Raw genomic sequence first — 20,351 nt, 5'->3', positions numbered from 1 at the left:
GAAGAGAAAATACACTGTTGTAAGGCTACCACAACAGGAAGATTTCTTGGTAGTGAAAAACAAGATTAACATTTTAATGAAAAGGATGTAGGGTTCTGCATGTGTGTGACAGTCCATATGGCTTCTGTGTGCACATGTATTCCCTTTGGCAAGCATCAAAGACTGAAGTACTACTAATTTCATAATCTTTAATCAAACCCTGATTTAGGAATGGGATTCATTCCTATCATGGCACTAAAAACCCTAAACATTTGTAGAAAAAAATAAAAAAAACAAAGAATATGTTGTAAGGCTAGCAAGTATAAGGCACTACACTATGGTGTCCAGCCAGGCATAGGACCCCTACTGGCTATATCTAAATACTTTTTCTAATGGAGAAGTGGTGAAAATGGCCTTCTTTTGTTATTTACCCAAGGGGCATATTTAGGGAAGCATAAAAAGAGGAAGAAGAGATGGCATGAGGAATAAAACTGAAAATAAGTAATCCTTTTACTGTGCAAAATAAAATGTGTATAAAAATCACCAAAAGACTATTGGTGCAGGACAGAGAAAAGAACAGATCAGTGGTGGCAGATTAAGTACAGTACATCTGGGTGTACTGAACACTCATTTTCTGTTCAGAAACTATCTTTCTGTGCATTCAAGAAAATGAGACACTGTATTCATTACACATGCAAACAAGTACACCTGAAGTGACTCAGCTGATAACACAATGGCATGACTAATAATGCATACTTCATTGCCACTTAAGGATGACAGAACTACCTGACGGCACTCAAAGCTCTGTCATATGAGTTATCATCAGCCATTTACCATCTGAGGATAAATTTCTGCATGCAAATGTGTTTAATGCCACATAAGTTGTCATCTGTCTTTTAACATCCTAAAATGAATTCCTACAATCAAATGTGGTTACTGCTGTATGAACAGTTTTGTCTTCTAACATCTGAAGATAAATTTCCACACTCAAATGTGCTTACTGCACTGAATTTATAAACCTGTCCACTAAATAACTTTACTGACTCCTAAAAGAAAATTAGAAATGTTGATTAACAGAAGCCCAGTTGTGCATAATGGGCAGTTACACAAACATCCAGTGATGCATCTCAGACTCCTTTCTCATGTTCACTCAGGTCATAATTCCTACCTTCTGCTCTCCTTTAAAGGGAATCGACTCTACTTGCTGCTCTTCCTTACCATGCTTGTCCTTGGCCAAGCATAGTCCAGACTCTGGATGCTGCTTACATATTGGGAAGGGGAGAATTCCTCTGTTGAGCTTTATGTGCATGAGCTTGTGTTGAGTGCATGCGTGCATGTGCATGATGCTTTGTTCTTCTGACATTAACATTCTATCAGAAGGGAGCACACCTGATACATTCCTAAAGAACTAAATCATGGTACTGTTGGAAACATCTGCACCAATGTAGAGAAATCAGGAAAGTAAATGCCTACATTTTAATAACTGCTGAAACACTTCCTATATAAGATTTGTTATATATTTCACTGTGTGGAGACAGAACTGCATTTATAAACATCTGAAAAAAAATTTGATTGGAGTATTAGAAAGAGAACAATTTAAAACACTGGCCTAAAAACTCCTGTACCTGTGGTGTATTTGTTTATGAAAAATAATGCTGTAAATCTGCCCCTGGTTAAGTAAGCCATGTAATCTTATTCATTTTCACAATGGTACTATGGGTCATTTGGTAAATAAAAAAAAAGAAAGATTCATCAGCTACAACTCACAGGAACCCAACCAGTAATATATTTCCTGAAAAACCACCCCTAATAATATTTTTGTACTAGGGTGTACCCACCACATTCTTAAATTAACTTCAAGATCAGCAAATTACAGGGACAGAAACACACATAGACTTACTAACAATATTGTTTCAGGTATGATGAACTATGTTACTGTCAATTTTTGATTAACAGAGTTCAGAGGAACTAATTAAATGAATAGTCTTTTTTGTTTTTTTTTTCACCAAAATGATCTTGCTGTCCTAAACTCATCACAGTGTGCTTAAAATTCCAGAATAAAACTGCCCAGTGTTTACTACTCATACTAGTGCTTTGCCGGGTTTTTTTTCAGCCTTATCAAGTTAGCCAGTGGTGTTTCTTGATTGCTGAACAGTTTTCCCCTCTTGCTTGCTGAGCAGTTTTCCCCTTTTTCATAAGCTATTGTAGTTGCAAAGCTCATGCACATAATTTCTATAAAATGCAACTGAAATAAAGGAAGAGAGTTATCAACTATTCACAACATTCCTTTCTTATGTACACAACGTAAATATTGTTAAGGATGCCTCTAAGTCATGTTATATGTATAGCTAATCAATTTCTATTTATAATGTTTACTTCTACAGCTGAGGATATCCAGTATACCCCACAAACAGTATCCAGTCTCTATTGGAATATCAAGATGGCCCTCTACTGTAACTCTACAACCCTACTGTGTGGATTACAATTAAACTACTAATAACTGTGTACATGGAAACATGTCATGAATAAGTAAGAAAAACAATTACTCCTATGAATTAACAATGTTCGTTACAAGAAATATATGTTCACAGGAAAGTACTAGGCTAGCCACCCTTGCAGGCCACTTTAAGCTTAGCCAGTTTCCATATTGGTACTTGAATTAACCCATCCCATTTATTGTTAGATTGGCCTTACCCAATCCCATGATTAATAATTATATACTACCCCTAGTGAGAATGTTTGGGATTATATCATAGATAATGTGAAGGGACCCATGCATGGAATAACACATTTAGGAGCTGCCTCTGTCCATTAGTAGTACAAGGGGCAGTCCTAGGTAAATTTTCTGTTTCCCATCCTTAGAGCCAAGTTGTGCTTTAATGTGGACAGGGATGAGCTTTATTTTACCTGGATGGGGAGTCTCTTCCAAAGCAGCAGTGTCTTCTGCGAGATATACCTGTCCCTCCAAACCATTCTGTTGATGGTGCAGAAGAGGTTTAGATCCCTATACTGCACATTTCTGATGTCATTTGACTAACTGTTGTGCAGTAAATCCATTCGTATTGGGTCAGAGGATGCCTTGTAGGCCAGACACAGGTCAACTCTTAGCAGTCTGTAGGATACCAAATATAGTGACAGGGCTTTGGGTCAGTCCATGTAGAACATGTTATTTAGACCTTGTATCCTTTTAATAAGGTATCTCTGTGGGCATTCCAGTTGTTGCATGTGTCTGGACAGATACGTGCCAAAGGGGGCATTACACTCAATGACTGGCCTAACGAAGGCTGAGTAATGGGGGACAATGGCATCCCTAGATCTAGACACAATCCCTTGTTTCACAATTTCTGCAGACTCTATTAAACAATGTTTTTATCATGCAGTTTTTTACTGTGTATAACCTTTATTACTATGAGATGTAAACTGTCACAATCATTTCAGAATTATCTGTATAATAATTTATAGAATGTAAACTAACTTTGCTACAGTCATTTCAAAATTAACTAATAGTCATTTAATTGTTATCTCTGTAACAAACTGTGCAATTGCACCTAGGCTGTGTCTGGAAAGGGTCAACAGACTAACAGAGGAAAAATAAAACATAAAAACTAAAAAATATCTACACTTAAGAAATCTTACAGTCTAAAGCTAGCAGTAATGTCTGGCTTTGGTTCTTGGTACTTGTAAATTCATGTGAGGGCAATGAACAAGTGGTATAGTGATTTAATCAGTGGTATAAACAGGTAAGATGATATGAATATTTATTACAGTAATACAATATTAGTGATGCCAACTAGACCAAAAATGCACCAACTATTAGAATCAAAGATATCTCACTTAGACGATAAAGGTGTTGTTCCCCTACCTGATGTTATTTTGGCTTGTAGCCATCGTTTGAGACACTCCTGGTGGACAAACTGCAGACTGCCAACACACTTGCATGGTTCTAGTAATGGATTGGTCACAGTACCCCCAGCTGTGTGACAAATGCGACACAGGTCACCTTCTTCTTCTGAGTCTTCCTGCAGAAGGCTAAGTGTAAAACAAAGAGAAACTTATAAGATACCTGCTAGGCTTCCCCTTTGAAATAGTATGAGACTCAAAGTTTCATAGCCTGCCACAACAGTGAAGGCTGTTGCTGGCCTAGAACAGTGGTATTCTTGAGAAAGCAAGATAAATTGTCTGTAAAACAAATTTAAACCTATAAAGGCAATAGCTTGCTCCCAAAACTAAATATGTTTTTTTAAGGTGCAGCAAAATAAGAAAATTAAGGGAAGCATATTGAAGTTGGGGGCAAAGTGGCACAGATGCTTGCATTGCTTCCTCAATGTGCTTGGTTCTTTGATTTGGTTTTTGGTTGGGTGACTTCAATGTGGTGTCTACCTGTTCTCCCTGTGTACACATGGGTTTTTGCCAAGTGCTTTGGTTTCCGTCTACATCCCAAAGACATGCAGTAGGTGAAATGGCAATCTTCCATATCACCTGTAGGGATGCCTTTGCTGTGAGTGAACATGTACATATGTATGCACTCTATGTGCATCCTGCAACAGACTAATGCTCTAACAGCAATTAGTTTACTTTCCCGTACCCACTGAGCACCAGGATAGGCTCAGGGTCCCTGTGACCATAAAATGGATAAAGCGAGTAAACACAGAAAATGAAAGTAGGAATATTAACTACATTATATTATACATATTATAAACTACAAGCTACTTTGTGGGGGAATGATACACCTATAGAGTGCCACATTCACTGGCACGTTTCCACTGCAAACTACTGTTTCCTCAGGACACCTGTAGGAAGAGGACCATGTATCATATATAGTTACTTTTATGCCTCTCTGTCTAGGAGGTGGCCCACTTGTCTGCTATTGCATAGTTCATGCTTTAACAAAGCACAATTTTAATGTAATACATGCCCTCTTGTGTCTTATAACCTACTAAATTAACTAGATTTCATATACTAAACACTTATCTCCAATAACCCACAGTTCTAGCTATTCAAAAGTGCTGCAGATCAGAATGTCGGCATACAAATTTAAACAATTCATAGTTTAAACGTCTTGCCAAATGTCTACAAAACAGTATGTAATAATATAGCTGTCTTAATCAGACAGACTAGTGACTGCAAGCATGGTGACAAAAAAAGTATTTTTCCTTACCTCTCCTGTATCCTCTTCAGTTTCTCAGGGTCTGCTGCTGGTCTGTTTTCCTCCCTTATGGGTTCTCTGCTAAGTGAAGCAAGTCCCTCCAAAATGCTGGCCTGGCTTCTTAACTCAGACATGGCAAGCAAAGCAAGAGGCAAACGATCTCTCAAGGTACCAGGCATTTCAAGGTGGGCAATGGAATTTGGCTGCAAAGTTGCCAAGTCATTATCCACTTCAAAATTATCTACTGGGAAGGTTCTGGAAGGATCACTTCCACTACTTCCTGATGGGGCAATGCTGCACTCAGGTACAGTGTCCTCACCTAACGAAGGCTCCTGATCTTCAGAGATGCTGCACACATTCCGGTTTCCTATTGGTGAGAGAGGCCTAAGTGGCAGGCCAAATCTTGAGATTCTATTTATGTCTAAGGGTAAATAGGAAGACTGGAGGGGACTAGATAATGGACCGCTATTTCTTGGAGTATTACCAACAGTTTCTGAGAATGGTCGTGGACTCATATGTTCAGCTCTCAGGCCTGTAAGTCTAACAGCCGTGTAATCAAAATAGCCATGATGAGAATCTCTTTCATGGCTGACAGTGCTTCTCACTTCACTCTCATTAGTTTGATTATTATTTAGGTTATCAACAATAAAGTCACCGTCTTCACTGTTTGGGACTGTGAGTCTTCTTGGACTAAGTAATAGGTTTCTGTATTCGATGTATTCATTATTTTCCATGTCAGTTGCAGGATTTCTCAGAAAATCACAATTTCTTCTTTGGTTTCTGGGGAAACTAGATATGTTTCTTCGTCGTTCTAAAAGAGAGTGTCCTAAAGGTGAGCTAAGCATACTTAGAGTTCTGGAAGCACCAAGGGTAGAAGTTTCTTCTTCTACTGATCTAGGCAATGCATGCCAACTAATTTCGTCAGGGCTGCAGCTCATGGATGAGAACGATGGACTGCTTTGTGTGCTACCTTGGCTTAAGGAGGCAGGAGACAGTTGTCTACTGCAATACAATTGATCATCCTCTGAAGTGTCATAGTTATCTGCAACACCTTCATCGGTGTCAAGTGCTTCAGAAAAGTCACTGTCCAAGCTGCTGTAAAAATCCTCATCCCTATATCGAAAGGAAGCAGCTGTTGAGAGCTGAATATGGTGAGGAGAAAGATAGGAACTCGTCAGGCCAGCAGGTGAAACAGGGCCTACAGCTCCCTGAAATGTAGAAGGAAAGGAAGAAGAAGAGGAAGCCAATGCTGGCGAATATAGATTTGTCTGCACATGGCTGTTTCTGTTTGTTTCTCCTTGTACTGACTCTTTGTGACCAAGATCCAGCTTGGGGGAATGAGATGAGCTTCTTTGGTCACTCGAGCTCTTTTTTAAAATATTTTGCTGCACACAGCCTTCAGATTCCCCATGACCAGCTCCTTCTGAACACCCCATATGTAGCTTTTCTGGAGACATCTGACAAGAAAGAGATGGATATTTTGATGGCTGGGTAGATGGGTTTCTTTTTTGTTTCAAAGGTTGTTTCCCTTTTTGTTGTGGAACATCTGCAATAGACAAAATAATGATGAAAAAACGTAAAGCATTATACTATTTATATTTGTTCCACAAAACTTTCTACATTTCTGGAACAGTCTTACAAGGTTAAAAATGTTATAAGTCATCAGACTGAACTTTTATAACTGTAATTACCCTACAAATGTATTCTCCAGCAGGAAACTCCAATGGGCTAGTAAAGATTTACTTTGGAATTAAGTAAAATCTCCCAACACATTTTCCCAAGAGCTGCTTTTAGAAGGATAGTCTAAAGAAGGTTAACACCCCAGGGAAAAAATAAACAAATGAAATATCAAAAATGAAACTCATGCTTCATAAGGGAACAAATACTTCATGCCATGCATCTTCTGCCTAAGAGTGGAAGCGACACTCGACAAATCTTCTACCCAAGTACAGCTGCATTTATACTCACATATTCAGAAAAATAAACTTCCTATTAGTACTTTAACTGCTGACTTACCCCTGTGTCTAATTTTTCAAACTGCTCCCTAAGATACAAACTGAAGTCCTTTAATGTATCTCATTTATTCTGTTAGTTTCTTGCATGCCTCACAAATGTACTGTGATGATATTCATATTTTCGTGCCTCACCACATTTTCAACTGAAAAGTAGGGCAGAAAGACAAGCACACTTTAACAGCTTCTATCTTAACAAGTAGCCAACTTCCTGCACTAGTGAAGGACCAACCAATTTCACACCCGGCTTCTTCATGAGTACAGGAGGTCATTCCAATGGATATCCACAGAACAGCAATACTAGTGGCAGGTAAGGTTTCCGACAAGACAGAGACAGCAATAGGCATAGGTGTAGTAATCAGTATTACACTTCATGAAGTTATATTCTTGATTAAAGTATGTATCAGGGTTGAAATATGGTCAGGAACACTGCTGCTTGACCGATTATTGAACTATTCCCTGTGCTTGTGCGTGTGTTACTGTGTTGATGAGATACAAATATTAGCTTAAGTTGTGCATATTACTATGGGAAAACATTTTGAAGGGCAGTACTCTGGTACAGTAAACACAGCTGCCTCACAGGTTGGGTTCTGGTTCAGATCTTACTTGGGGTGTCATCTGTTTGGGGAGATGCAAGATAATTTCTACTGAGGTGATTGTTTGCCACTATAAATGGTAGTTATGTACTTACCATAATGCTGAATCCCTTCATTCCAGTCCATCGGATATGATGGATGGGTATTCAGGCCGCTTGTCAGATCCGAGTCAGCAAAGCTAGTGTGCCATTCTCAAGCACCTCTAACCTTTCCCTCCCACAATGTCTTGCCTAAGGTAACTTCCCACTGATTGAGGTTACTACCCAGAAATATTTATAAGGTAAAACACCTTCAGAATCCTCATCCAGATCCATAAAAGAGGGATGGTGGGAGGAATGTCATATTGGATGGACAAGAATAAAATGATTTATTTTTATGTCAAGTACATAACTACCATATCCTATTCATTCCAACAGTCCAATATGACTGATGGGTTAATCTCCAGCTATGGAAATTCTGGCGGCATCATGACAACAGACCCTTGAGGAAGAGGCTCCAAAGGAATCCCTAGGGCTTGGTATCAAATCCATTCTATAATACTTAAAAAGTGTATGCATTTTGGATGAAGTTGTTGCAGCACAAATATCATCAAGTGAAGAATTCTTGAAGAACGCTATAGACTTAGGCAGAAAATGTAGTGAATGAACCTTTAGTTTGTAAGATAATGGTTTAGAGTGGCTGGTATAAACAAAGGAAATACAGTCAGACAGTCACCTGGACAATGCTATCCTAGATCCTTTCGAAGGATTTTGTGCAATGCAAATAAATCCTCAGCTGTCTGTGAACATCAATGGCATGTAGAGTATTTTCTCCCTTGTTGGTATATTTAGGATAAAATACTACCACACTGATGGCTTGATTTAGATTATTTTCAGAGGTCACCTTGGGAATAAAGGATGGATTAGTTCTGAGGAAAAACCTGAAATGGTCAGATTGCAGAAAGGGCATGTAGCTCAAAAGTGATGGAGACTAGGAGGAGTTTTCCAAGAAATGAACTGTAGTTCAACAGAGGAAACTGGTTTGAAGGGTGGTTTTGTTAAAGCTTTCAGTACAAAATTTAAATCACATGGAGGGATGGGCTGTCTCACAAGGGGTTTAAGAAGAAATGTCCCCTGTCAAGAAAGCTTTACAAGGTCTATGGGATACTAGAGAATGGGAGCCGACCTGCAGACGAAAGTTTGAAATTGCAGCCAATTGTACCTCAATTGTTGAAAAACTGGCACCTGAATCAAATAAGAGTAGTAGTAGGAATTGTAAAACCTCTGGAACAGAAGCCTTGAAAGGATTTATCCTTTCGGAAACAGCCCAGAGCATAACATTCTTCCATTTGCTAATATAAACCTTCTGAATAGAATCTCTGAGATGCTGATAGAATCCAGATAACATCCTGGGATAAGGCAGGGTCTATGGCCATTACTAGAATTGGAGAAACCAAGTGGTTAACTTCAGGTTGTAGAGGTCCAGGTGAGAATTTTCCAATAGGTGAGACAGCAAACTCCATCCTAGATCCAGAAGTCAGGGAGGCTTCTTAAGTTGAGGGATCAACAGGGGAAACCAAAAATGTCTAGGTCAGAATGGAGCAATGAGGATCACTGTTGCTCTGCACCAAATATTTTTTGTAAGAATTTAGATATCAAGCCACATGTAAAGTAAGCATACAGGATCCCGGAAGGCCAGTGTTCAACCAGCCCCTCTTGGGGGATCAAGGGGAAGTAGGTTCTGCATTCAGCATTGTATTGGAATGCAAAAAAGATCACAGTATGGATGGCCCAGGTGGATGAAACTGGTCTGAGACACCACTGTATTCACAGAGTACTTGTGAACCATCAGAATAGTCCTGCCGAGCCAGTTTGCAAGGCAACTGGATTTCCTGGGAATGTGCATTGCTGTGTGAGATCATCTCCAATTGCCACACTCTGCTTCCAGACATAAAGGGTATGATTTGGAGCTACCTTGCTTGTTGATGTGTCATGCCACTGCAATGTTGTTGGTATGAATGGAAATAGCATCTAAAGGCAGATACTTCTGAAGCTTCTGCAATGCTAGGAGGACTGCCTCATCTCTTAGATGTTGATGTGAAGGCTTGCCTCATGGACATTCCATACACCTTGGAACATCCTCCCTTGAAAATGCCCCCCCTCCCCCTCCCCAAAGATGAAGTGTCTGTGTTAACTACCCCCACTGGGGAGGAGAATGAAGAATCTTCCTGTGTGGACAAGAGAAGACAAGATCCGCCATGCTACATGATCTTTGTAAATGTTGGTCAGAATGACTGGGGAGTAAAGAGGATGACCACTGAACTTGTAGCAACTATTGTTACACTCTCATGTGATACGGTCAAACTGAACCATTAGAATGCAAGCTGTCATGATGCCCTGAGTCCAAATAAGTAAATGGGTAGGAAGTCTGTTGCACTGAGGAAGATCCTGAACTGAATTGTGTACTGTCTGGACCCCGTACAGTGGAACAGAGACTATGCAGTGCACTATATCCAGGTGGCAGCCTATGAACTGAATGGCTTGGGTACCCTTTAGTACTAACTTTTCTATGTTGATTGATATCCTCAAGGACAAATAAGGAAGCACTCTGTTTCCGTGCAGCCTCAGATGAGCTGCAACTACTGTCTCACACTTGGTAAATAACCAAGGGGGCTGTGGTGAGACCGAAGGGCAAGGCTTTGAACTAATAATGATTGGCACCTATTATGAAGCAAAGGAATCCCCTGGATTCTTTGGCAATCTTGATCTGTAAGTAAGCATCCAGCAGATCCTCGGTCCACATCCAGTCATTTGTCTAAAGAGATGGCAAAATTGACTGCACAGTGACTATTCTGAACAGGATCTTTTTTTATGAAGTTGTTGAGGTGACTTAGGTCTAAAATTTGTCTGTGGTCCTTGTTCTTTTTTGTAACCAAAAAAAATCTCAAATAGTACCCCAACCCTGTCTGGTCAGGCAGGACCTCCTGGAGGCTCTCTTTTGAAGCAAGGATAGAGTTTTTTGGCTAATTTCAGCTGTTAGGGTGGTATATCTGGAAGTAGTCAAGGGTATTACGGGAGATGTTGGGAAAAGGGTATGTGATAGCCACTGGACATTATCCCTTGTACATAAGAGTCTCACGTGATGGCCACCCTTACAAGGGAGTAGGAAGATAGACATACCCTGAATGTGTTTAGAGGGGAGCAGTTGGGTAGACTATCAGGGATGAGTCTGTTGCCAGTAAGAAAACATCCCATGATATCCCTGGTTCAGCAGACCTCCATGGCCTCTTGGTCTTTATCCATTAAAGAGGTTACCTCTGCCCTGACCAACCCTGTTAGAAGTGAAATTGAAGGGCAAACACCCTGATTTTCAGAAGTATAATGAATTGGGCCCATTTGGGTTCCAGTTGCAAGGTTTTGGGGGGGGGGTTCACAAATCATATTCCAGTGTCAGAAATCTTCTTGCCATCCTGTTTGTACTTCTGCATGCATTCCTTGACTAATCAAGGAGGATCTGTCAAATGGGGTGTTGGTAAGGGACAACTTGAAACTGTCCAGAAAATTACATAAGCAGAGGCAGGCAAGACATCTCATACAAATGCCTGACCCTGCAGGCCATGCTGCTCCATCAGCCACTTTGCTGCATGAGCCACACAAAAAGAGTAGTGATGTTGTGCATGGTATTCAAGGTGGCTTCCAGCGGTTTCCTTGAATCTGGTGTATTGTGTCTTTTCAGAGATTCTGTTCAGCCTGGATACCATCCCTGCTTTGGCAGAATGGCCAGAGTGGAAGGCAAGAGCCCTGAACCTGATAGAGTGGAATGTCTCAAGGAAGGGATTGGCCATGATGCCTTATAGGCAGTGGTCTCTGATATCGGGGGGGGGGGCGCATCCACTAGACGGCTCCAAGGATGGCAACAAGAACTCAATTTCAAGTTGATAAGAATGGGTCTCACTTGGGTCCAAAATCCATAGAGTGGAGTGAGACAGATCCAAAATCTCCAGCATCAAGGTAGAAGCACCAATCAATGCTGAAGGAATAGACTCTGAGAAAAGTATCAGCTCCAAGACTACCAGCTCCAAAATATGGGCCAGAGAAGGAACAAAGATAGAGGAAGCAGGATACAAATATCTATTTGCATTTTAAGGAATGCCCTCATCACAGGACCCAACTATGAACCTGAAGCATTTTGGAATGACTTGAAGGATGTAAATGAGGAAATTGAAAGTGGTCTTGATGGAAAGTGGGACTAGTCCTGCTCCAAGGTTGGTCTACTTCATCATTGCTTTGGTGATGCCTCTTCAATCAAAATTGGATCTGAAGGAATTTGGAGCGATGGTTGGATGCACTAACCCCGATCTGTAGTAGAAACTTGTCTCAGCAATTTTTATTCTGATAGTGAAGCTTCATCCTTTCCTTTCCTGTTTTTCTCCCACTTTTCTCAGGACTTAGGCTTGCCAATAGATTTCCTGTCCTTTTTCCCCTCAGAATCTGGAGGAATAAGGCCCTTTACTACCAATTTGTTCTTCTTTTCAGATAAAGGCCTTTGGCCAAAGGCTTTGCAAATGCAGAACTCTACATTTTAAGTGCTCTTATTCTAGGCAATTAACATAAAGCATGTGACCATCTTGTGGAGGTATTTTATGGCCACATTTGTGGCACGTCTTAAAACTCTTTCTTTCTTATTTATCACCCTTCTTATTTTTCATAAGGCAAATGCAACCATACAATATAATATCTATGAAGCACATACATAGAGGAAAACAATTTCTATGAAAAGTTAAATTCACTCAAGAAGAGGAGTTCCAAATACATGCAAGCCAAAGGCCTAGTGACAAAGTTGTCAATGGGGCAATGAAACTTTGCAACCTATTCCAAAATACCCAAACTCTAACTAAGAAAATGCCAGCAACAGTATCTCTAATACAATACAAAGTTATCCTGAGAACTAAGATGTAAGAGTTAAAGGTCATGTCTGAACAAGATGGTGGCAAACTAGATCTGAGGGAAGCTAGCTTAGACAATACAGGCACATTATGGGAGGGTAAGTCAGAAGAGCTCAAAGATGAAGCACTAGCTTTGCTGGCTCAAATCCGACAAGCATACCGAAGCCCTATCAGTCAGATCAGATGTATGGAATGACTAGGATTGTATAGCTCTAAGAAATGGAATAAAATGGTTCATAGAAAGAACTGATGGCACAAGACTGTCAAAGGGACAGGCTACATTCAAAACATTACAGATGTAGATTCAAAATATTATGCGGCTTCAGGAAAGCAGATAGATTAACAGACATCTGATTTAGCCTCTCATAGGTAGGCTATCAGCCCTAGAGCCTATACAAGCCTAGCCAAAAAGGTACCCTGGCTTTTGCCACCCAAGAAAATTATTTTCCTGTACCACTGTCGAGCAGAGCCACAGAAGTGATCCCCAGGGTGAATTTCCTATTTCCCATCCAATCATCAAGATTTTTCTTGAGGAGTGCTAATGAGGAGCTTTGTTTGATATAGATAGGTAGTTTATTCCAGAGTATGGGAAGTCTCTGGGACAGGAATCTATCCCACCGGCATGTTCTGTTTATTTTGTTGACAAAGTTTAGGTCCCTAGAGTGTGTAGCTCGGTGGGCTTGGGATTTCTTTAAGTGGAACACGTCCAACAGCTCTGGGTTTGACATAGCTTTGTATGTTAGGCAGAGATCACCTCTGAGTAGGAGATATGCGATGGAGTAAAGCTGGAGTTTTTTGAGACGGTCTGCGTAGGGCATCTGTTTGAGGCCGGTAATCCTCTTTGTGAGGTATTTCTCTGGCCTTTCCAGTTGTTGTAGATGCCTTGTGAGGTACATACCAAAAGGGGCATTGTACTCTATAATGGGTCAAATGAGTGATGAGTAGAGGGGAACAATGACCTCTTTTTTTCTGGATGAGAAACTTTTTGTGATGAGGTGTGCCACGTAAAAGGATTTCCTGACTACTGTGGTGATTTGATTATCAAAGGAGAGACTACTGTCCACGTGTCCCAAGGTTTCTTATCACACTTTCGGTCTTAAGTATACTACCACCTATGTTGTAACTCATGGATTTTTACCAAAGGGGATGACAATGCACTTTTTGGTATTGAGCTTGAGGCCATGGCTTTGACACCAGGCACAAAGCCTGAGGTGAGGCTATGACTGAACATGGTACTTAGGTGGGGTGCCAGTTCATTCTATAGTTCATGTAGAACGCAGCCTGGAATGTTGTCTGGTCCCATGGATGCTGTGTTCTTGGCTTTGGAGAGTGTGTTTTTTACCTGTGCAGCCGTGATTACAGGAACTTTGCATTCTTCCGGTATAGAGATGGGCTCTTAAGGGGGTGAGAGGGGGGTAAGTTTAGCACCGAACCTATCTGCCAGGATGTTGGCAATATCAGTTGGGTCTGTATATTTAGTGCCATTGTGCTGTAACTCAGAGCAGATCTGAGTATTGCCATTAAGATTCCTGACATAGCTATAGAATGCTTTGTGGTTGTCTTTAGGATCAGTGGTGATTTTGTTTTCGTAACTAGCTTTGGAGGATTTTATCAGGGATCGCAGCTTCTTACGGAGGATGACCTGGAAGCTCCTCCACTCATGGGATTTTACTCTCTTTTGCAACAGTTTCTTCCTTCTGTTGTACAGTTTGTTTATGGCAGGAGACCACCACATTGGCTTCCTTTTTTGGGGGGATAGCATCTTGGTTCTGTTTGGGATAGCACGATCCATGCACTCGTGTAAGTGCTTATAAAGTGCAATTGTGTAGGATTCAGTAGTCGTAACTGTATTGTCCATCTGCATGGGTGTCATGAAGGTCAACACTTCTGTCTTAAGAAGCATGAAGTTGGCTTTAGAGAATTTGTTTACCGTGGTTTCCTTAATGGGGGGGTGGGGGTGGGGGCAGGATGTGGATATCTAGGGCAATTAGCTTATGGTCAGATCGGACCAATGAGGCATTGACTTCAGGTGTGGAACACCGGTCACTCATGTTGGTAATGACTAGATCTAGGATATTGTTGCCCCTGGTGGGGGTGTGGATAAGTTGATCCAGGGTACTCGAGTTTATGAATTCTAGAAAGCGTTGAGCGAAGGAGTTGGTACATGAGTAGTCTTCTGAAACTATAAACCTCCGAAATGCACACTGCACTTCAACTCTTTAGGTTTATCTGCTGGGCCTCTCTTGTGTTAGAAGCTAATTGGCTAGTGATTTACCAGTATCCATCTGATGCTACATATTCTTCTGATAAAAAGCATTTTATGTTAATTTTGCAATGTGCAAACCAAGACCAGTCCCATGCCTGGTTGTTGATTTTCCCATAATGATTTTTCTATCATAAATTTAAAATATGGTAAAACTACAGCAAAAGTGGATAAATGTAAAAATAAACATCATCAATATGTGATAATTTCTAACAGACTAGACACTAAGTATGTATCCCAGACACTACCCCTTCTTTAGAGCAGGCTCCCCATTCACATAAAGCAGAATTCCTCCCTAACTCAATCCAAGGAAATTCAGCCCTGGTATGGCACCTACATCTCTAACTGACACAAGCAGCCTGCAAATGGTTCCTCTTTCAGGCCCTGCTTACACCTACCAAGGGTACCAGAACTTGCCAGATATTTTTGGATGCAAGGCAAGGAATAAAAAGGCCCTAGTGTTTGTTAGTCTATTGCACATCTATGAATGTATAAACCTAAATCATAGACAAAAGAATCTGTTTAAACTTAAGAACTGTGACTCCTTCATCTAAAACTAATGAGTTTTGATACTATGGGTTGCATTACAATTTGTTTATAACTTGTTCTGCCTGGTGACCTGGGTTCTACAAGCATCCTGTCATCAAATATCGGTTGGGGGAGACACAGTAACCAAGGGTCAGCTCTCCTTCAGGATATGGGTGTAAGTCAGTTTATCAAAGGTGCGTCCTTTAACAGAGACAGCAAGCTACATTTTAGTAGAGGACATGATTGGTAATGCTATGCCTAGGAGTGCACCCAACAAACTGAGAATGGATGCCCATCTATCTCTGCTTTCATGCTATATAATCCTGGCCAGGATGAAGCAACATGTAGAAAGTCCAGACTGCCTGCTGTAAGATGGCCCCAGCTGTTGACTGCTGTCACTCTCCCTTCTTCTGGAAAGTGAACATCCCTTTCATGCAGTGATATGGGATGTAGAGCAAGGTCAGTGGGGGGGAAGTAATGACCTACACACACGATGTCTTACTAATAGCCAGAAGTAAGCAGGGGATCGAGGACAAAAGAAGAAAAAAAGAAGTTATGTACTTACCATAACGTTCCATGTGATGTGTTCATCTCGCCTTTGTTCTTATACATGGGTTTGGAGCCGATCATCAGCTCCGAGGTCAGCCGCATTGCAAAGCTCTGCATCTTAGAGAAGCTCGAGACCAGACTATATCCCACAATCCTCCCTGCTATTCCTCAGATCTAGTTTGCGAGAAACCAGACCTCTAACCCTCACCTCGGTGCAAGACATACACATTCACACGGATATCCATGAATATCCACTGACTATAATAAGTAATTCTTATGGGCAGTGAACCATATGCTAATGAGGACACAGGCCAATGAACCCTAGAAGAAGTAAGAAAAATTCCAACCAGACTCTAGTCTTACCTGTTCTTCCATAACATGTGAAAAGGGGGGGGGGATGTAAGAACAAAGGCGAGATGAACACATCACATGGAACGTTATGGTAAGTACATAACTTCTTTATGTGAAAGTGTTCAATCTCGCCGTTTGTTCTTACACACGGGTAGCGTCCCTAGTTCTGTCACCCCGGGTGACTCATGGAAGAACGTTCCTGAGCACAGTGGAACCAAAGGATGTCCTGTCTTGGAGGTCCTGTCAACCTTATAATGAGTGATAAATGTATGAGGCTTAGCCCAGGTAGCTGCTGCACAAATAGTGTCCAAAGGTAAGCGAGCTGCATGAGCCAAGGAAGTGGACACGGACCTGGTAGAATGAGCCTTAGGCTTGAAAGGTAATGACTGATTCTTACTAGAGTACACAAATGCTATACAATCGGAAAGCCATTTAGATAAGGTACGTTTCATGACTGCCATACCCTTTTTGTTGTCTGCAAACGAGACAAACAGCTGATCTGACTTTCTGTGATCTTTAGTCCTGTCCAGTTAAAATCTTAGCTGCCTATGAACATCCAACTTGTGCAGCATATACTCCAGTCTGTTTGTATGATTCTTGAAAAACGTGGGAAGCTCTATGGATTGGTTGATATTTAGGACAGAACATACCTTGGGGAGGAATGATGGGTTCATGCGCAAAGAGACTCTATCTGGGTGGAAGATCAAGTATGGTGGTCTGACTGACAATGCTTGTAGCTCTGATACTCTTCGAGCTGAAGTGACTGCCACGAGAAATAGTGTCTTCCACGATAAGAACTTTAGTAGGCAGGATGAAGCCGGTTTGAAGGGAGGTAACATCAGTTGTGACAATAACAGGTTCAAATTCCATGGGAAAAAGGGCTCCCGAATGGGTGGACGAAGGTGGAAGGTTCTTTTCATAAAAGCCTTGCAAAGCCTGCGAGACATAATAGAAGAGCCCCCCTCACCAATATGAAAGTTAGATATAGCCACCAACTGTACTCTCAAGGTGGAAGTTGAGGCCCCTTCGTGAAAGAGAATTGATAAGAATTCCAGAACTTTGTGTAGTGGAGCTACCAAGGGATCTATGTGTTGGCTAGACGCCCAACATACGAAACGTTTCCATTTGCTTCTGTAAAGCTTTCTGGTGGAGGCTTTATGAGAGGCAACCAGAATGTGTTGAACTGCAGGAGAACGAAGATCTGACCTGGCTGGAGAGGGAAGCGGAGCAGCCAAGCTGTCAGTTTTAGGGATTGGAGAGATGGGTGAGGAACTCCCGACGAATGAGTCAATAGATCTGGTACTGGGTCCAGAATCCAAGGTTCCTCCTTTTGATGGGCTCGAAGAAAGGGAAACCATATCTGCCAAGGCCAGAATGGTGCTATGGGTATTATTGTCCTTTACAGGTCTCTGGCTTTCTGTAGAAATTTGGGAATCAACGGGATAGGAGGGAATGCATACAGGAGACCCAGGGGCCAATCGTGCACCAGTGCGTCCCTGGGAACATCCCCCGGAGGGGGTAGAAGGGCAAAGTAGCTTCTGCATTTGGCATTCAATGGGGATGCAAACAGATCGCAGCAAGGCTGGTCCCATCTGCGGAAGATCCTTTCCGCCACCTGTGGATTGAGGGACCACTCGTGAGGTAACAGGATGGCTCTGCTCAACCTGTCCGCAATGACGTTGGATGACCCCAGGATATGCGTTGCCAGTAGAAAGCGACCCGTGGACTCTGCCCATTGCTAAATTCTCATGGCCTCTCTGCATAATGGGTAAGACTTGGTTCCCCCTTGCTTGTTTATGTACCAGACCACAGACATGTTGTCCGTCTGTACTGCCACTGTTCCCAGAGGTAAGAGAGCTTGGAAGTGTTGCAACGCTAGGAACACTGCCCTCAACTGTAGAACATTTATGTGCAGGTTGTACTCCATGTTGAACCATTCCCCTTGAACTGTTCTTCCCTGAAAAAGTCCCCCAGACCCTATCAGAGAAGCGTCCGTGGTGATTGTGGCCGTCAGGTTGGGTAGGACAAACGGACGACCCATTGTGAGGTCCTGACTGTTTACCCACCATGAAAGATCTCGTTTGCAAGAGTTTGTTAATAGTATCTCGTGCAATAAGGGTAGCTGTTGGAATGACCATTGCGCGAAAAGCAGCCACTGGACGACCCTCATGTGCAATCTCCCCATTGGAACTGCGATCAGAGACGCTGCCATTAGTCCCAGAGCTTTTAACACTAGCCTGGCTGGAGCTTTCCTGTTCTGAAGAAGACGAAGAACCTGTTCTTTGAGGGCTGACGCCCTTAGTGGAGGAAGCTTTAACAGTGTTAACCGTGTATCTAGGTCTACTCCGATGAATGAGATATGCTGTGATGGCGATAAGGCAGATTTTTCTAAATTGATTGAAATTCCTAAGGGGGAACAAAGGTCGACTTTGTAGTCTCTGGCTTGAACAAGACGATGCCTGGTGGTGGCGGTGAGGAGCCAGTCGTCCAAATACGGAAACACCCGGAATCCTTGTCGTCTCAAGTGAGATGCCACTACTGCCATGCATTTGGTGAATACCCTGGGGGTTGAGGTGAGTCCAAAGGGCAGAGCTCAAAATTGAAAATGACTGGCTCCCAGCCGGAAGCGCAGGTGATCTCTGGATGGCCTGGCCATTTTGATGTGGTAGTACGCGTCCTTGAGATCTATCGAGCACATCCAATCGTCCTTCTGTAAGAAGGGAAGGATCGACTGTAGCGTGACCATCCGGAACTTTTCCTTCTTACGAAGGTGTTGAGATTGCTGAGATCCCAAATCGGTCTTCAGTCCCCTGTCTTCTTTGGAACTAAAAAGAACCTTGAGTAAGTTCCGGATCCTCTTTGGTCCGCCGGGACTGGCTGGATGACTCTTTTTTCGAGCAGCTTTGAAATTTCTACAGCTGCTGGACCTTGCAGATGGGGTGGCTCTGGAAGTCTCTTTTGTTGAGGTGGTGTGGACATAAAAGGAATTATGTATCCTCTGGTTACTATGCTTTTTACCCAAGAATCCGAAGTAAGATTTAGCCAGGTCTGTGGGTATAAAGCCAAGCGACCCCCAACCGCCTCCAGAGTAGGACAGTCGGGCCTCCATTCAGGAATGCTGGAAGGGCTTCCCAGTATCCCTGTCGCCCTGATTTTGCAGACCCCCTCTGCCGCCGGGGGGCGTCTTCCATTTCTTCCCCCTCCTCTGCCTCTGGAGGGGGCATCACCTTGTGTGGCTTAGAAAGATCCCCGAGTCTTACAGAACCACATTTTTCCACCTCGTTGCCCTTTGGGGTACAGTCTAGATGGAGCGGAAAAACGGACCCCAACAGCAGACAGGGTCTTCCCCTCTTGCTCACACCGAGTTAAAGTCTCCTTAAATTTGGGCCCAAAGAGTGTGGCACCATCAAAGGGGGCACTGGCAAAGGAAGACTTGAAGGCTTCCGCAAAGGAGCACATCCGCATCCAGGATTGTCTACGGAGAGCAATCGCTGAAGCTGCAGCTCTACTCGATCCTTCGGCCGCATATGAGATGAGCCTCATGGACGAGTTTGCTATTGAAGTAAGGGTGTTGAGTTGTGCTGTCACCTTATCTGAGACAGCAGCATCTGTGTTACCCTGGAGGGTATCTCCCAGTTCTTTAATGAGATCCCTCTGTAGACGTGTAAAATGTGTCAAATAGTTTAGCGAACACATGGAAAAAGTCGCTGAACTAAAAACGCGCTTCCCATACCTGTCCATAGTCCTAGAATCCTTATTAGGAGGATGAACAGAAGAGGAAGACTCTTCTTCTTCGTGGCTGCCGCCACTACCACCACCATAGTGTCGACCGGGACTCCTTTAGTGAGATAGGCCTTATCCTGGGGAGCCGTGATAAATTTGTTTGGTTTTCGGGGGACCGGTTCCACTGTGTCCGGTGTTTCCCATGCCCTTCGCGCGATCCAAGTCCATCAACTCATCAAAGGGCGGGGTCACCCAGGAGGTAGAAGGTTGAGCCCCAAAA

The 20,351-nt window shown here is 42.4% G+C and overlaps 1 protein-coding gene across 2 annotated transcripts in view; it reads right to left on the bottom strand.

The window, feature by feature from the left end:
• MARCHF10 (membrane associated ring-CH-type finger 10) overlaps nucleotides 1-20,351 on the bottom strand; it is a 564,123-nt gene that overhangs the window by 36,369 nt on the left and 507,403 nt on the right. For both annotated transcript variants that reach the window (XM_044055213.1, XM_044055214.1), the window contains exons 6-7: nucleotides 5,138-6,671; nucleotides 3,842-4,008 (exon numbers count right to left, since the gene is read on the bottom strand). In XM_044055213.1, coding sequence (XP_043911148.1) covers nucleotides 3,842-4,008; nucleotides 5,138-6,671 — 1,701 coding nt within the window. The remainder of the gene's footprint in view (nucleotides 1-3,841; nucleotides 4,009-5,137; nucleotides 6,672-20,351) is intronic.

This window comes from Protopterus annectens, chromosome 13.part0, assembly GCF_019279795.1.
Source record: "Protopterus annectens isolate FY-2018-M chromosome 13.part0, PAN1.0, whole genome shotgun sequence".
Lineage (NCBI taxonomy): Eukaryota > Metazoa > Chordata > Ceratodontiformes > Protopteridae > Protopterus > Protopterus annectens.
The sequence above is the reverse complement of the archived record's forward strand: the minus strand, read 5'-3'. Positions and strand labels throughout refer to the sequence as shown.